The sequence below is a fragment of the Thalia democratica genome, chromosome 9, assembly GCF_965202585.1.
Source record: "Thalia democratica chromosome 9, ktThaDemo2.hap1.1, whole genome shotgun sequence".
NCBI lineage: Eukaryota > Metazoa > Chordata > Thaliacea > Salpida > Salpidae > Thalia > Thalia democratica.
Window position 1 is genome coordinate 35146019 of NC_139173.1, and position 19306 is coordinate 35165324.

The window sequence follows — 19306 nt, forward strand, 5'->3', positions numbered from 1 at the left end:
AAAACTTTGCGAGAAAATTACGAAACTAATATGATGTTTATGACAATGCTTTCTTTTTATACTTTTCTTTTTCTTTTTATTGCAGGTTTTTTAGTATATAAACAATTGAATTCCGAATGATATATTGTAAACTGTTAATTTAGCTTAAAAGCAACAGCTTTCTACTTAGCTACTAGTAGTACGTTTTAGCAAAAAATGAAAAATAACAAAACGTTGTTTTATTCATCTTAAATTTTTTAAGTACTGATAAAATTGATAAATTACAAAATAAAAAATATCTAAACTTTTATAAATGTAACACTTTAAGAACTTTTAGGTTAGTTTTTCAAAGTATCAAGTTGAAATAGTTGTTTTATTTATAAGTTTAGTTTTTGTTATACTTTATTTTTCTATCTTTAAAAGTTTTTTTTAAAAGTATGAATGAACTTTAACAGAATTAATTCAGTCAAACTAAAAAAAGTCATAATTTACTCTTTTAAAATGTATTACGAAAACAAGATGCAATCGGTTCTTGCCCTCAAGCTTCTAGTACTTTCATCAGGTCAGTTTTGTTGTTTTGCTTATATTTGAAGAATTTTCAAAAAGTTTAAAACTTTTGTTAATATTTAATTGGTCAGTTTTTCTTCTTTTAAAGTTTATTAAAACTTTCAATTACAAAAAAGTTATTTAATGTTACCTGCTTAAGATCACTATGTTAGCTAATAGCTGTTTTTAAACTATTGGTTTAAAATTAAGAAATTTGTATAGTTTTCATTGAAATTACTTTTCAGTAATTCTATTCTGCAAAGGGCAAACATCAATAAAGTGTGAAGATGTTTTTGAAAATTCACAAAACTACCCACTCAGTTTGATCAATCAGTGCTACGAAGGTAAAATTGATAACATTTAAAAAAAGTTGTTTATCCTCTAACAAGGAACTTAATATAAATTTATGTGAAATTACACTGTCATAAAAAATTAAATACACGATAAATTTATAAAGTGTTTCTGCAAATAAAATCGTCAAAAGCATGTTGTTAAGTCACGATTTGTGGTTTTTAATACTATTTTAATGTGACAAACTTTTCAAAGGAAATTGTACGCTAAAATGATCTTTTGACAAATTAACTCTAATAACGACAGATGATTGTAAGTATTTGTTGTTTCTAAAATGCAATGGAAACTTAAGCATTTAGTTTACTCTAAACATTGTCTTTAGTTGTAATTTTTTATTAAGGTCAATTAGTAAAAACTGGTTTAAAAAATAGCAAGTAATTTTATATTAGTAATTAACAACTCATTCTTCTCAAAACAAGTTCCAGTTTTTCGTAAACAAGGCTAGAAATAAAAAGTTAAAACTATGTAGTTAAGTTAAATGAAACAAAAAACTAATTACTTTAAAAAACACTTTTTAAAAACAAAAATACTACCAATAAGTTTATACGTATATTGTTTAAGAACAATACAGTTTTAACCTTAGGAAAATTAGTTAGACTAATTGTCACGATGCATTGTATTTAATAAGTTAACTTATAAGCATTAACAACAAATTTTTTTTATAATAATCAAACAAGTTTTCGTTGAGCCTAAAATAAAGTTAAATAAACAAATATAAAAGTTTCTTAAATTAAAACTTAAGTAATCTCTGTAAAATATCTTTAATTTTTCCAACTATTTCGAACTCAAACCAATTTGTAATTTCATTGCATCACGTTTTGGCAGTGAACTGATGACGTCATGATTAGTTAAAACTGGAAAAAAAAATCTATCGTTATTTTGTATAAACCTTATATGAAAAAAATATAAGATTATATGACTTTAAACAAAGTTATTAACAAGTATTCTTCAACAGAACAGAGAGCTTCACCTAATACGATTAAAGGTTCAGGATGTCCGGATTTCAGATGTTCGAGTCCCTGTTTGTTCGGCTACCTGAAAGACGGGAGGGGATGTCCTACTTGCATGTGTGATGAGAACGGTAAAGGAGGTGATTTAAAATGAACTATTTTAATAACGTATTAAAACATTTTCTATATTTTAGTATTTAAAGCTTAAGTTCAAAAATTTGTTGATTTTCTAATACCCTTTATGCAATATATCAAACCTTTACTTTCAAATATCTGAAAAATAGTGTTAGTCCTTAAAGTTTGGAACTTCAAATACCTACTAAAATGAATAACTTTATATACATTAAAATTTATAACTAGACCTAAAACTTTATACAGCTTTTTAAAAGTGTTTTTATAAAAAGTAAAACAATGCAATGCTGTTTATACTTTCGCATTCTATTTAGTTTTTTTTTTAATCTAAAGTTTTATGCTGTAGTTTATCAAACGTAAATTATTTTGATAAGACCTTGTATTTCTCATATTTTAGTTATTATAAAGAAAAAAATTAAGTTTTCGACTTGTTACGTCATACCAAAGTCAATTATGACGTCACAGGCATGTTTGAGGGCGACATCCGCATGTCCTCACAACAACTCGTCGATTTTGTGCGTGCCAACTACGAACGTGATGACGTCATAGCGAGGCAACCCAGGTCGCTAGGTGACGACGATGAAGATATGGATTACAACATGCCCCAAATGGGAGGGGCCACCATGACACTACCAATATGGACTTTTTACAGGCAGGGTGACAATTATCTGGTCCCTTACATCATCGATGACACAATTGGTTAGTATTATTTGCAGTTTTATATTTTTATTTACAAAACTTATAGGTTTTTATATGTATTTTTTTTTAATGTTTATGAATCCTGTTTTTTCAACCTAATATTTAAATATGTGTCATAGTTTGCTTCACATTATTGTGAACCTCAAGTTTTGCTAAAGTATTAAAAAGAAAATTTTAATTTTGTTTAGAAAAAAGAGGTGTATACAAAAAAAATCTTCAACTGTAGTTTAAAGAAACTTTATTAAAGCAAACCAAAAGTTTATGAACTTAAAAATGCGTTTGCAACTAAAGTAATGTTGTACGTGTAACAAAATGCATTCATTTTAACATCTACCACAGAACAAAAAGGAATAAATGCAATCAAGAAGGCTGCAGAGGATTTCAGCAAACACACTTGTATCCGCTTGGTGGAGGCAACGAGCAGTCACGATAATAAATTGAAATTTTTCAAAGGTGACGGTTGCTGGTCGTCAGTTGGCGCTGTTAATAAAGAACAAGAAGTTAGTGAAGAAAATGTATTTAATATAAAAAAACAAAAGTTAGAAAAATGAACAGTAAAAACACTAACTTATAGTAAATAAACTATCACATTTTAGATATCACTAGCAAGTTTAACTACACACAAGCTGTATAACTTCATCTCACGTATAAAGTAAATTTTTAAATTAAAGCAAAATTTGATATGCAGGCTTTAATAAAACTAACTAAACTTTAATTATAAAAACTTTAGCGTAAATAGTGTTTACTCTTTAATAACCACTGTACATATAATTATTACGTCACACGGATATCGTTAGCATCAGTTTTTTGGTATAAGAGTTAATAGTTTAACAATTAGAAATAAAAAGCATTATAAATATCTATTAAAAAAAAATTATAAATATAAAAAAAAGTATTTTAAATATATTATTTCATGCAGGTTTCCTTAGCTTCAGGCTGTTGGCACAAAGGAACAGTGATCCACGAAATTTTACACGCGTTAGGGTTCTGGCACGAACAAAGCAGGCCGGACAGAGACAATTACGTCACAATTAAAAGCGAGAACATTCATCCGAGTTAGTTGTCAAAATAAAATTTAGAACTAGTTATATTTTTAGCATACTAGTTAAATTTTACATTTTAGTTAGAAAACAAGCTTAATTAAGCACGATTTATAATGTAACTAATTATAGTTGTCTTTATTTCAAGGTAACGTCTAATAAAAAAATAAACACACTTACCAATAAAATAAAATACATTTTATGTAACAAAAAAAACATAGAAACTTTGTGACATTAAAATCAAACTTTTTCGAAAACTTTTTTGTGATTTTCTATTTAAAGAAAAAAGTGTTTTATTAAAAAGAACTGATTGATCCTAAAATTAGGATAGTATAAAATTTTTCTGTAAACTTAAAGCAAAAACTATATCTAAAATATTTAACACCTTCAGGTCTCCTCTACAACTTCAAGAAGTTCTCCCCCTCCAAAGTGAGCCAATCAGATTCTCCGTACGACATGGGCTCAGTGATGCATTACGACGGGTACGCTTTCTCCTCCAATGGGAAGGCTACGATCGTCGATAAGAGAACCGGAAGAGCTGTTAGAGTGCAGGTTTGTATAATTTGTCAATATTTACAAAACTAAAAGGAGAGCTGTATTTTTCGATAATGTTTTTGTTAATTTTTTCTGTAAACAATTATAAAAACAAATAGGACAGCCAAAACATCTATCACCAGTTTGTAAAACATTTATTAATTAAAAAAAAAACTAATACAGTACTCACGTTCTTGTTTTAATGGGTGAATAAAAAAGTTTTATTTATCACTAATTAACAAGTATCTCTACTAACTTCAAAAATTTTAATCGACAAATTATTAATTTCAGAGGCGAGGTTTCTCACAGTCAGATATCGATCAAGTGAACAAACTTTACAATTGCAAAAAAATCCCCAAACCAGCAACTGTTACACCGGTTGCCACTGTGCAGGGTTGCGTTGACAAGAACAAACATTGTAGGTTGGTACTGTTATCTACTTATATTCATTTCATTTTAATATTAAAATCAAATTACTTTAAATTTTACAAACAACAAACGTAATTTAAGTGTATAAACGTTTAACTTTGCATTTTCTTAATTTACTACCCTTTTAAGGACTTTATCACTTTCAGGTTACAGTAAGTTTCAATTATCAGCACAAGTACTGCTACTTGAACTTAATTTTTTTGTCAAAACTAAATTAATTAAAAATTGAATCACAGGTACTGGGCAAGTAGAGGAGAATGTAACAGCGAAAATAAGTTGTACATGAAACCAAACTGTTGCAAAAGTTGTTTGAAATACCCCGATACTACAACTACTATTAGGTAGGTAGTTTGTTAGATGTAAAATACTTTTATTCGTGTTTTATTTGTTGTATACGAAATCAAATTGTTGCAAAAGTTGTTTGAAATATCCTAATATTACTACCACAAAAGGTAAATAATTTGTAATAAAGTTATACTTTAAAGCTAATACAAAGCTTTTTTTTTTATTGAAAATATTTCTGAAAAAGTTTGAAAACTAAGCTTGTTTCATTAGTTGCATAAATTATTTGAAATGTTACAGCTGTGTTGGGATAATATAAAGTTATAAAATATAAAAGCTTTAACGTTTTTATGAAGTTTAGGTTCGTTAGTTCCACCAAGTGGATAAATTTATTAAAAAACTTCAAAAATTTATTTTTATATTGTCAAAGTTATGTATGGATAGTTTAGTTTTGATACAACGATTTTGTATATATGCAAAATTTGTTTTATTTAGTTTAGTTTTACAAAAGCATGAAGACTTTAGACTTCTTAGCTACATAAAAACTGAAGCTTCTGTTAATGTTTTGGAAGTGTTTTTTGTTAGTGTTTACAGAGTTATGCAAAACTTACATGTTTATTAACGGATCTTTTTATAATTTTAAAAACTTCGTAACAATAGTAAGAATAACAAAATTATTAACAATGACGCGTTCAACACTTATAAGAAACTAAATAGCAGCTAATCATAATTAAAGTTTTCTAAAGTTGTTCAAACGTCTAATAGTAATACGTTTTAATAGTTAAAGTAGCACACAGTATAAGTATATAAATAAACAGGCCTACAACTACAAGAAGAACAACCACTAGAAGACCAACTACAAGAAAAACAACCACTAGGAGACCAACAACCACAACGACCCAATCAGAGTGCAGGGATTTTAGCGCGGCTTGCCACAGTTGGGCGAACTCTGGTCACGGTGATAACTGCGAAAAGGCGGGAAAAAGCGAGAGCGGGAAAATAATGCTGACTTATTGTTGCAAATCTTGTAAGAAGAAACAAGTCGTTACTACGACCGTTAAGCCTCCTAAACCTGGTTAGTTATATACTTATTTGTAAATACTTTAGCGTGTATAAGTATATAGAAATAATATTATTGAGTACTACTACAAAACATCTGAAATTTGTTAAGGCTTTGTAGTACTCTGTAAAAAATACAGTGTTATGTACTAAACAATATTTATATGTTGTTTACTACCTAACCCTAGTAAGTTTTTAATGCCGCGTACCTGTATTATAGGTACATGTTCATATTTTGTATTGTACATTAACTGTAGCAAGCATAAATTAGACAGACAATTTATTTTGAAAATAGAAAAGTACAAACTTAAACTTATCATCTGTACATAATTTTCTGTAACTAACACCAAGATTACTTACAGATTGCAAGGATAAGAAGAGTTTTTGCTCTTCGTGGGCTACGAGATACTGCAAAGGTACTTACGAGTTTTACATGAAGAGAAATTGTCAAAAGAGCTGTAATTTTTGCTGAAACAATCTTTAAAATATATAAATGTTTGTTGTAATGTCTTTTGTATCAATCAGTTCTTGAAATCATATATGTATTATTTATTATGCTTTGTGTTTAAAAAGTAGCTGAAATCTTTTGTTTATAGTTAATTACTTTTTTCTGCATAATCATAACTCTATCAACTTTTTAATAGCTTGTAAAAATGTTCACTCGGGAGTTTTAAAACGAAATTGCGTAGATTACAATTGTAATTTGATTTCAAGTTATAAAATGTAATTCTATATAAAAATTTATTGAAATGTTATACTTTATGTACTTTCTAAAACGTTTATTATCTTACTAAATTTTACTAAATGTTTACCTTGTGTACATGACTTTTTTACAGTAATAAATGGTTAAAAACTAGTCAAAACTTTTACGAAATGTTTAGTTTTATTATGAGAGACATCATTAAATAACAAACTTTTTATACTTACTAAAAACTACTACTTTATAAAACAGTATATATTATACTTTATTAGTATAAGAATTAAGAAATAAATAACAGAGAAAAAACCACTATTTGCAAACTTTCTTTAAAAGTAGATTAAAAAAGACTTTTTAGTTTATTTTTTGATAATTATTTAGCAGATTTAGGTTTAAAATTTATAAATTATTAAAAACAAAAAATTTTAACTCAAAAATTGAAAATCTAAAATTGCCGAATTAAAATCCATTTCACATAGATAATGGTTTCAAAGTGTGAAAATGTTAGACTAACAGCGACTATACTTTGATAAATAATTTCATTCTAATAAGACTTATATTTGTAGATTTTTTAAAAAATTAAACATACATGAAAAAGACTAAGTTAAAATTTTGGATTTAATACTTTTAAATATCACCGGTATTTTGCTCTGATGTAATACTTTGTAAATTGAAATTTTAAACATTTGGTTGAGACTTTTATAATCGAAAAACCACTTAAACAGTTTTTAATATTTTAAAAGTCTTTTTTATTCAACCAATTTAGATTAGTAACAAATTTTTACAAACATTGATTTAGTTCTGAGTGTTAACTTTTACATTTAACAGTTTAGTATTTTTGGGCAACCCAATAGAAGTTATTGTGTCAGCTTTGTCATTCAAAATGGAATAATAAGAATCGAAACTTTTGTAATGACACATTTTAATCGATATCAAGGTTATACAACAAAAAGCACAGAAATTGTGTGACATTTAATGTCAAATTGTTTGACAATACTTTTGTGATTTTCTATTTACAGTAAAGTTTATTTTCATCCAAAAGAAATTTTCCTGAAAAATTGACTGATTCTGAAAAAAAAGGATTATATAAAATTTTTGTTTAAATAAGTTTAGTCTTATAGGTTGACATTTTGATAAAATATTATATAATAAAAAATGAAAGAACTTTGTGGCGTTGTCTCAAACGGTTTTAGCCATTCTTTTGATTTTAAATTTAAAGTTTAACTTTAATTACTTTTTACAAAACTACAGTTGACTGATTCCAATAAAGCTGAGTTTTTTTTGTTTAAGTAAAGAGTAAACTGTATTTCGTTAAAAAACTAGTCAATACTATCAAGTGCTACCTTTAAAAGTATTTGTAACTTTCTCATTGTTTAAGGCTAATAACTTAAACACAATAAAAACTATTTCATATAACGTTGATATCTAGTATTAAACAAAATGTACTTAAAACTCTAGTTTATTAAAATAAATATAAAACATAATTTTAAACACATTAGTAGCTCTAGTTTATTTTCTCAGGTTGTGCATTTATAAACATTTTTGATAAAAACATTGATACTTGTGGATAAAAATTACTACTTTAGACTTCTCAGATTTTAACTAAACTGAATGGTATGTGTTTGACTAATTTAATGCTTCCATAAAAATTTTAAATTTATGTAAACGCTTATTTTAACTATGTTTTAAACATCTAAAATTTAAAATCTTTTTTGTTTAAAAAAACTACCTAACACTTAAAACAAGATTGTTATCCTTATTTACCTTTATTTAAATAAACTTTTTTATTAACATATCTAGCATTTCTATCACATCAAAATATTTTAAACCTCTTGTTTTAATTATTTTTGAAATGTATTTTAAGGCAAGTGTATTAAAAAATGTGTTAAAAACTATAGTCTAGGTCAAAAAAAAAAAATAAGTTACCTAAAATTTTTAGTTTAATAATTAGTACTTATCTATAAAAACCCTATAAAAATTTACATAGGTTTAAAAAAAAATAGTACAAAGGTACTAACAAAAGGTTTAGGTTTAGGTAAAGTTTAAACCAAAAAAAAATTAAAACTATAGTTGAGTATATTCAAAACAGTTTGTTTTGCAAAAGAAAATAATGATTTAAAAAACGTTCAACTTGCCGCTTTATATATTTTTTTTACACTTTAATGAACATGTGTCAACGATATTACAAGTATTTAAAAAGTCGTGATTGTAAGTAATCATTTATATAAAAGAGTGTTAATAACTTAATACGTTTATATAAGAACTTTTTACATCTTGAACTTATAAGTCAAAAATTGAATAACCTTATATAGTTCGCGAAATACCTTAGTTAATAAAAAGGAGACTTATTAGTTTGTTATTTTCAAAATACGACTTAAATATAATCAAATTTAAAAAATTTGCAACTAATAATGTTATATATGCTCACCTACAAAATGATAAAAAAGGCCTAAAATACAAAATTATTTGTCATAAAAACATTAAAAAAATGTGATTGTAGTATAACTTAAGATAAATGTTTAACAAAATTTTCTCAGTAAAATTTATATAATAAACAAGTATGTACTTACAATGCAATACACAATGATATTTCATTGACAAAAATTTATCGATATAAATTACAATACATCGGGAGAAAAGTTGCTAATACTAAAAATTATCTAGTAGTGTTTTTGTTTTTGTTTCATTAGATAACATACAATACATATGATCTGATATTGAACTTATAATTTAGAAGCTTTTCACTGTTTCAAATTGAATCTTAACCATTACATTTCTCCTAAGTTAAATTTAACATTCCTTTTGTTTTTGGAAGAAAAATTTCCGTAAATTAACACAAAACTATGTTTTTTACATTTTTACTGATATTGAATTTTGGTTAAGCTTTTTGGGTTTAAAATTGTTCTTTGTTAGTTAATCAGAAGAAATCGTTTATATAATAATATATAAAAACTTTCAATATATTTATAAAAGTTTTAGTTCATAACATTATGTTTAACATAACGTAATGTTTAACATATTTTGACATAACATTATGATTTGTCGATTTTTATTTAAAAACTCGACAAAAAAAAAACTACTTCTATAAAAGAAAATACTATGTTATGAATAAAAACAAGTATATACAAAATATTCAAAACTTTTTGCATATCAACATTAAATTATGACTAATTACTATTACAACTTAAATTTTGTAACACTTTACACAACTTAAAATGTTAAAACGTGCTAAATTGATATTGTTTTGAACACCTTTTGTTCACGACTGTATTTTAAATCACAAGCTTAATATTGCCATGATATTAGTTTTATAATTTTGTACTTTTCAAACTTCGATTAGAATTATTTAACTTTAAGATTACTATGAATTTCTATACGAGTTAAGAAACAGGGTTGTTTATTATTTTGAGAATTTATTAAAGTAAGTTGATAATAAAAACTGTCCTATTTTATTACAAAATTTATGTCGAGATAATTCAATAAACTTATTATATTATTTAAATCTCATCTGAAAACCAAGTCTGATACTTGAAAATATTTTCTAATAACTGACGAAAAAATAAAAATATAAGACTAATTAAAATGTAAAGTTTGTTTTAGGAAAATTGTTTTCGATCATGTAAGATATTTTAAAAACTTCACAACGTAATTAAAATAAAACCGCTTTACTTTTATTTATAAAAGTTAGACTTTACAAATGTGTTTGTTTAAATGTTTTTTGTTTAATTTTTTTGCTTTAAAAATAGTGGTTTTTTACATAAATATTTTTGTAAAACTTTCAGTGCTTTAAGCTGTTTCGTTGTTTGAGGTTTTAAATTTAAACATTTTGTTTTTTGTTTTTTTATAACTTTTATATTATATGTTTGGTTTCTACTTGAATAAGATTTATTTAAGCACTGACGAGGTCTTTTACCGAAACTTAATTTGTAAAACAAATTCCCGAAAGAATAAATTTATTGATTTTTATATGTCTATTTCGTAAGAAAAAAACTTTTATGAATATTTTCTAATACATAAGTAGTGCTCTAAGTTGCAAAACTTGTTTTTGTGTTAATTTAAATACTATCTTGTTTTTAAAATTAAATTAAGTCCTAATGCATTAAAAAATATTTATACGCCTTTAGTTTATTAAAACTTTGTTTTTGTAGCTACTGAATTTTTAATATATATATTTTATCTTAAACACATCAAAATTTTCTATAGAGTAAATTTTAGAAGTCACTGAATAAATTTAAGTTTACTGTTTGATAAATTGTTTTTCGTAAATACTTGAAATTAAACTTAGTTCTCAACTGTTTACTTTTCTTATTTTTTTATCTTTCAAAATGATTTAAATAACAAAAAAGTGAAAGCTGCTAATTTATAAACTGTTTCACAAACTCACCAAAAAACTAAGTTTTAAAAATTTGAAAGTTTCAAATACTTTATTACACTTTAAACCTATACTGCTTAAAAATTTTAGCTAAAGTACGCTAATAATGTAAACATAAACTATGAAATAAAAAGGTTTTAAAATACTGTAATTGTGGTTAATTTACGCAATTTCAGATTATTTAATAAATGATTTTTTAAAAGTAAATATTTGAATTTGCTAATACATATGATTTTTTCTAAGTTTTAATAGTTTTTGCAATGTATCATTAGTACTTTAAACATACAGAAATAGATGCTTAAACAGATGCTAGGCTGATTTACAAAAAAAAATTGTATTTGAATAAAAAAGGTTTCGTTAAAGTTTATTTGTGTTAATTTAAGATATATAATTTCTAAACGTATTTAAAACATAATAAAACATATTTTTCGTATTTAATAGTCTTTATTTAAAACTACTTTGTTATTTTGAAACCACTTATATAAAACTTTAAAAAGAAAAAGTTATGAAATAAAAACAAGTCTTATTAAAAAGGTTTGTCTTGAAGTTGTCAAAGATTTAATTGGCTGTTGGAAGTTTTTAGTTTAAAGTTTCAAAGTCTGTCAACTTTAGCCCAAAAAACTTTATCTTACACAGAAATTAATTACATTAAAAAAAATTTAGACATGTATCGATAAAAATTTGCCTGAAAAAGATAAAGAAGTTCCTAGAAAAATGTTCTAATTTTAGAATTTAGATTTTAAAAGTATGTTTTGCTTTAAAAACTTTTTTTTTCAGTATACTACTTTATACAACTTTTATTTTTAAATCCTACTTAAACTCACTAGACAACAATGAACATACATATACTCATAAATAGTTTTCAAACTAATAATACATAATTGACTTACTTTATGTAGTTCGTAATTGAGGTTTATAGCAAATTAAATTAGACATAAATAAAAATACTAATAAATAGTTTGCAAATAAATATATAATTGTGAAAATACTATATGTTGTTCTTAGCTGAGGTTTATAGAAAATTAAATTAAATGCAGAATTAATAATTCAAATCATTTTGCAGAATGTTAGTGGTCGTAATTTTTTTTTTTTTGGTAAATTTATTGTTATTTTTTAGCTTATGAAGTTTACAATTTATAGTACTGTTTTATAGTTTGAATTTTGTTAGCATTGGATCAGTAACTAAAATTGTTGTTTATTTTTTCTTCGTAGTTTATATTGCACCAAATATTGCATACAATTGTCTATTTTAAAGACTAATTATCGGTTGGTAGAAACTATCGTTGCAAACTTTATAAAAAGAACAAATGTTATACCTTGACAAACAATATCATTTTTATAAGCCTCAACATAAAGTAAGACAACTACAAACTTTATTTAAAGTCAAAATTTATTAAACTATCTTAGTGCAGCTAGCTAAAACTAACACAAAAGTTTAGTAAACTATACAGTGTAGAAAAATAGTGACTACGAGTTAAATAAATAATAAAAGAGTACTTTTTCTTTTTGAGACTCCGTAGATCTGTTCTTAAATTTATTTGAGAGCAGTGAAACGCCGTTAGTTGAAATAAAGTTTTAGCACAAGAACATCTGTGGTATTTATCCACAGGATTTAACGCCTTTTAACGTTACGTCTTATAATAAAAGAATATGTTTTAATTTATGATTAAACTGGCTTAATATGTTGCCTTGAGTTAATAAAAAGTACGAAAGTCTTAATTTAAATCTCAATTTCTCTGAAACGTTTTAAAACTGAAACTAGTTGTAAAACCATCAAAGTTTAATTTTTAAAAACGTACAAATAGACGTTTTTATGATCCAATAATAGTTTCTTGCTTACTAATTTTAAGATCAAAAAGCTATTATACCTTAACTGTCAAATAAACAACTTTGAAATTGGCTTTTAATCAGCTCGTAAAACTAAAATAAGTTCAAATTTTGATAAAATGAACTTGAGCACTAGCTCTTTTACAAATTTGTCTCAACTTTTAGAAATAAAATGATATTTTAAAGTTATTATAATTAGAAAATAAGTTATGTAACTAATGTGACAAATATTTATTTGTAGTTTTAAGTTTCCTATTAAAATTTTGATCAGTAAATTATGTGCAAAGCAAATTTTATAAAAAGTATGGTTTGTTTTTTGATGTCTTAACAACTTATATTTTATATGACAAATTTTTGTCAGTAATTAGGTAGTCCATTTACATTAGTAAAGTTGTAAAGTAATACTAATGAAAGTCATGCAAAAAATCAAGCTTGTACGTAATTAACTTAAGTATGTTAACATACAGTTTACCTTTAGTTTATTGAAATTTTTCTTGATATAAAAAGCTAAATAGCTTTAATATTTTTTAATTATACAGTGTATAGTTTTCAAATTAAAAACTTTAAGATTCTTTTTCTGATTTGAAAGCATTTTACTTTCAAAATAAACAATAAAGAAAAAGTTTTGCCTCTTTTTAAAACAATAAGTATAGAAATAAATACTTAGCTGATTCATTATTAAAAATAATGCTCAAATCAGTTTATTGAAAGAATATAAAAATTTTTCATTATTTATTTCTTATTTTATTTAGAAATATATTTAACATTAACAAAGTTATTTTTTCAATCCTAGTCATATTAAGCAGTATTAAGGCGTTAAGGGTGGTATACAAATAAATAAAAAATAATTAAATTAATATTTTAATATTAAATTAAAAGTTATGATAAAAACATACAAAAAAAACCAAATAGTAGACCGTTTGCTTCTATTACTTTAAATTTGATTGTAAAAATTACATAAAAGTATTAAATATTTTAAAATATGTGATAGTTTTACTACCTTTGTAGCATGAAATAAAAATTTTTGTACTTTGAAAAAACTAAAGTAAAATCGCAATAGGAGAGAATACTGAAGTTTAAATAGAGCAGTAAGGTTATACTCATCAGAACTTGTAGCATTCATTATTGAGTTGTATACTATACAGTTTTAGAAGTTGAGTGTAACAAGTTGTAAAGTGAGTTAATCGAAACTTGTGTTAGTTGAAGTTTTATAAACTTGTGGTTTAATGTAGACAGTTTATTACATAAAACTAACTATTTTTAAAAAAGTTTGTTCTAAATAGTTTTATTTGTTTTAAATTGATTACAGCTTTGTATTTTGTTTTTAGTTTAATGTAACTCTAATTATGATTTTTTTAATCTTTATCTTTTTTATAGATATTGAATTTTTTCTTGGTTAAAGTTGAACTATGTAGATTTGAACATTGTTAGTACAAGCCAGGTTTAGTTTAAAAATTAAATAGTTTTTTTTTCAAGATTTCTTTAATGCTTTTACGAAGTTATAGTTTAATCAATTCACAAATTCAGTGATGACTAATTTATTAGTATTATTATTTATTTTAATGTTTATCGTGCAATGTTGGACCAAGTATAAAAACTTGAGACACTTAAACAGGACATACAAGAAAGAAAAAAGATAAATTTATGCTCAACAATTTAAGGTACAAAATAAACATAAACAAAAATTTAACAAAATTTAATTTATAAAAAACTCATAATTTAATGATATAAAATATGAAAAATAAACAGATGTTAATTTTCCGGGAAATATAATAATTTAGTTATTTAGTTAAATATTAAAACTTAACAATATTCAAATGTTTAACTACCTTTTTTTTACTTCAAGTAACTTAAAAGTTATTACTCTTAAAAGGTTTTTTTCCATTTTACTTTTGTTTAAGATAAACCTTAAAACAAAATCATATAAAGCTGAAAATGAACAAAATTTTATTATTATTCCCAAACACTTTAAACAAGTCTTCTCATAGTAACAAAGTAAATAAGAATTTATTTTAATCGACATAAAATGTTGTTGTTAATTTTTTCATTGATTTAAAGTTTTTACAACGTCATGTATCTTGAATAAATCAAATAAATGAAAGCTAGATTTAATATCAACTATTTTCCAGTTATTACTAAACCAGGAAGCAAAATATGAAATCTAAGCACGTTTTTGATCGATAATTGCAAAACTGTAGTTATGACATCATAAATATTACACTTGTGCTTTCATAACATAGTTTTCAGTGCTTCATTGCTAAAATGATTTATTATGATGATTACATAACAGTTGATAACTTTTCAAATCAATAAAGTTTTATAATGTTGCTACTACTATAATGTTAACTACGTACGGGTTGTCATGAAAACTGAAGAATACGTATTAGTTTATGAAACCTAGCAAACGTAACATCTTACTTAACGTATTTTGTTTTTACTTATACTTAATACTTGTGAATATTTCTTTTAAATGTATTTGCAGTAAGACAAGATTACTTTTTGTCTTGTCGACCAGTATAGTTTTTAATTTTTTTGTTATGCTTTCTAATAATTCATTATGATCGATAAGTAATTTAGATTTTTTAAGTTATTTTTTCGAAAAAAAATTCGTGAAAAAACTTTTAGTTTTATTTTAGTTGTTAATCTTAAATATATTTTAAATAAACAAATACATTATTTTTTGTACTGCGTCCAAACTAACAATTCTTAAAATTCTCATACAGTCTTGAACTTTGAAGGTTAAAAAAGATACCTTATTCCTGTACAGCAGTTATGAAAAATCATAAAGAAAACAGCGCATATTAAAACAAAGTAGTTTTATTTTAATTATAATGTATTTATTTCTAGATGTGTTTTAATATATTTAAGCATTGCTCATGTAAAAATTGTTAAAAAAATACATCCTTCAAAAACTACAATGACCTTTAACATTGATATGAAACATGAGTTTTAATTGTACACACAAAGTAAATATATTTTATGTTTAATGCTTTTGTTTTGTACAGAAATACATTTTTGTATTCTTAAGAGAGTTTTGTAAAAAACAAATACATTAATTGCATAATTTTACTAAAATGTTAAAACCTTGTGTATAGTCTCAATGCGCAGCTTTTAAGAAATTTCATATGCAGTAAAATTGTTTGTTTAGGAATTCTTTAAAATCTAAAAAACTTTTTGAACTTTTATCATATTAAAAACCTAATAAAACACTTAATATCTGGTTTTTTATAGTCTTTAAAAATTATGCTTTATAAAAAAAAATTTTTGTTGAATATAAGATTTAAATATTGACCTTAGTTAGACATTAACTTAAGTTTTAAAGTTAATTTCTAACTAAGGTCTACAACTTTACGATTCTTTTATACTTAGTTTGTTTAGTTTTTTGAAGTTTCCATAAAAAACTGACAAAAGCTTATGATCTCACTATTATAAGTTCGAATTTCACATAACTTTTTAAATAAATGTATATTAACAAAATAAAAATTATTTTGTATGTTGTTCACAAGTAGCGACATAAAACTTTTAATATATTTAAATAAGATACATAAATATTTTAGTTGTGTTGTATGCTTATAAAGTTAAGTTTTTCTCATTATATTCACTATTCAATTAGCACAGAAATTATGATCGACAAGCACATTTTATTTTTTTTTACTAACAAAATGAGTACCTTATTTAAAAGACTTTTGTTTACTTCTATTTAGCGTTTGTTGTTTATTAGGTTATTACAAAACTGCTATAACTATTTTATTAATTGATTAAACATGTAAAAATATTTCATGTTGCGTTTAATAACATCAATTTTTAATAAAGTTATATAATAAAATATAAATTCTCTAATCGATGACTGTTTCAAAAATGCGTCAGTTAAAAATTATTATAAAAGTTGAAATTACGCACTATGTTGTAAAATTTAATTAAATTGATAAAGAAATATTTGAAAAAATGTTGTAAGTGTTTAAATACTATTTGCTACATTATCAAAAGTATTTAATTACAAGAATTCTTGAAAATAATTTTAAATCCAAGTAAAAATGTAATTTAATAGTTAATAGGCTATTGGGAGTTTGCGTAAAAGCATTCCGTTAAATTAAATCCTAAAATCACTTTTAACAATTCTTAAGATAAAAGTATAAGTAATTATCGTGAGTTTAATTTTTACGTGATTATTTTATGGAAAACTGTATGCTTAACATTTATTTTAATGAAAAACGTTTTGAGTGTATTGCTTTTTGTTGTGAGTTTGTGAAATACTATTTTTTTCAAGTGATTAGATAATTTGTAACTTCAGTAAACAACTATCAAAATATTTTGCTATTCGAATTGTATTTCTTAAGTTAAAAAAAGGCCAAATAAAACTTTTTAAATTTATTTCAAACTTAAATATGCTAAATACGCCAAATGAGGTACTTTAATCTTTTTGCACTTAGAGGAATTATGTTTTAAAATTCAGCCTAAAGATAGCAATAAATTTCGAAATTTATTCTTTTGTTTTCTATTTGTTTAGCTTTTACATGCTTAAGTCACTTTTATATCTAATGGAGAAATAAAATACTGTCAAAAAACTTAAACAATGTTCATATTAAATTTTAAAAGCTAATGTTTGAATATGATTTACAACTTAAATACCAAACACTTTAAGTTACTGGTTTTTATTACTGAAAAGCACTACAAAATAACTTTTTAAGTTAATTTTTCGTAGCAACTATCACATAAACTTAATTTATAGTATTTTTATTGATTATCAAAAGGTTTAAAAATAGCATATAATGTACGGAATTTTTTCATTTTTTAGAGTCCTGTAGTAAACTAACTTCAATAATGGTAAACTATTAAATGTGAGTTAGATAAATATTTTAAAGACTTAGTTGGTTTTAAAAAACGTATTTTTGTATCAAAAGTTTTAGGCTGGCTATTAAAACAACTAAACTTTATTTGGATTATTGTAATTATTTGTTACTTTAAAAGCATTAATGGGTATTCTTTCCTTAGAAACATTTAGTTATAGCTTTGTGTACAAAGTCTTAATAACCTTTAAAATCAATATTTCTCATACTTTTTAAAGTACAATTGATCTTTGAAAAAAATCAAATTTCATGTTTAAAATGTTTCAAGTTACTTATTTTAGTTCAATAATATGTGATAATGTAAACTAACTTAACTTGTAAAAATACACCTATTACTAGTAATGTTTAAACTGATTAAAGCTATATACACATTTATCACAAGTTTTTGTTGTTAAGTCTTAAACAAATATTTTTTTCTGTTGAATACTAAACAGTTTTCTTAAGAATTTAATTTGTTTTAACTTCAACTTAGTTTTGTTTGACTTGAAAGTTTCAAATTTTACATAGCAATGTATGTTAAAACTAATATACAAACTATATAAGTTGGTATCTTAATCCTTTTACATTAGGAAGAAATTTGTTGGAATTACCAAAGTTAACCACAAACCACACAGTATGTATATTTTAAACTTTTTTTTAAAACTTCCATGCTTGAATTTATTAAATTTATGTTTATAATAAGAAATTTTAGTGTAATCCTATTTCAAAAATTTTACAGAAAGTTTTTATAACAAATGTAGAGCGTATAGTTAAAATTAGTTAGAATATTAATTGATAACTTTTTTTTCACTTATAAATTTGAAGAGCAGTTTTTTTTATCATTTTAATAACTTAACAAGGTGTTTAAAACTTTTTATACGAAATTATTGTATATAATTGAATAAAGAATAAAATTCATGTATCATTTACAAAAAAAAACCTTCTATTGGGTTAAAGTTTATATTAGTTTTGTTTGAAAAACTTTAAACGCGCTAAAATTAAACAAATATAAAAAAAAATATTTATCAAACTCATATATTAAAATTAATATTTAACGTATTCATGCGTAGTAAGTTTTATTAAACGTATAAACTTTCGTAACATCAGTTTTACATAAATTTCACGTTTCAAGCTGATACATGCGTCAGATATAAACTTATTTGAACTTATATAATTCATCCATTTTTTGTTAAAATTGAAGTTCTTTTACTTGCTGATAGACTTAATTAATAAAATTTCATAAATGAGCGCTACAGCTTAGTTTTGCAAATATACTAGAATTTATTGTTCCTAAAAATATTTCCTTTGGTTTCTTACGCTTGGTAAATGTTGCATGTAATAAAACAAATTAAACTGTAATTTGATTTGAAATTGTAATTTAAAAAAAAGTATTAGGGAAGTGGACTGTAATTTAATATTTTTCATGTTCCAAACACTAAGTAGTAGGAAGTATGATCAAATTAAATTTTTAGAAAATTTTCTAACATCTATAAAAAACACTAAAAGTGAGAGCTGCTTTTTTTCATTATATTGATAATTTACAAAAATGTAAAAATAAACTCTTTATACTACACTATCTAAAA

General features: G+C 24.0%; 1 protein-coding gene across 1 annotated transcript; it reads left to right on the forward strand.

The window, feature by feature from the left end:
- Positions 1-1941: 1941 nt before the first annotated feature.
- Positions 1942-6662, forward strand: LOC145845229 (zinc metalloproteinase nas-4-like). The gene is made up of 9 exons (XM_082952650.1): positions 1942-1966; positions 2424-2657; positions 2997-3157; positions 3577-3712; positions 4089-4249; positions 4523-4653; positions 4897-5001; positions 5761-6017; positions 6364-6662. The coding sequence occupies exons 1-9, from the start codon at positions 1942-1944 to the stop codon at positions 6471-6473; spliced, it is 1320 nt and encodes a 439-aa protein (XP_082808776.1). The 3' UTR covers positions 6474-6662.
- The last annotated feature ends 12644 nt before the right edge of the window (positions 6663-19306 follow it).

Excerpts from the sequence above, each read along its gene's own strand:
- LOC145845229 (XM_082952650.1), top strand. The coding sequence starts at position 1,942 with ATGTGTGATGAGAACGGTAAAGGAG. Across the intron at positions 1,967-2,423 it reads TGATGAGAACGGTAAAGGAG|GCATGTTTGAGGGCGACATC; the intron begins GTGATTTAAAAT and ends ATGACGTCACAG. Across the intron at positions 4,654-4,896 it reads GACAAGAACAAACATTGTAG|GTACTGGGCAAGTAGAGGAG; the intron begins GTTGGTACTGTT and ends ATTGAATCACAG.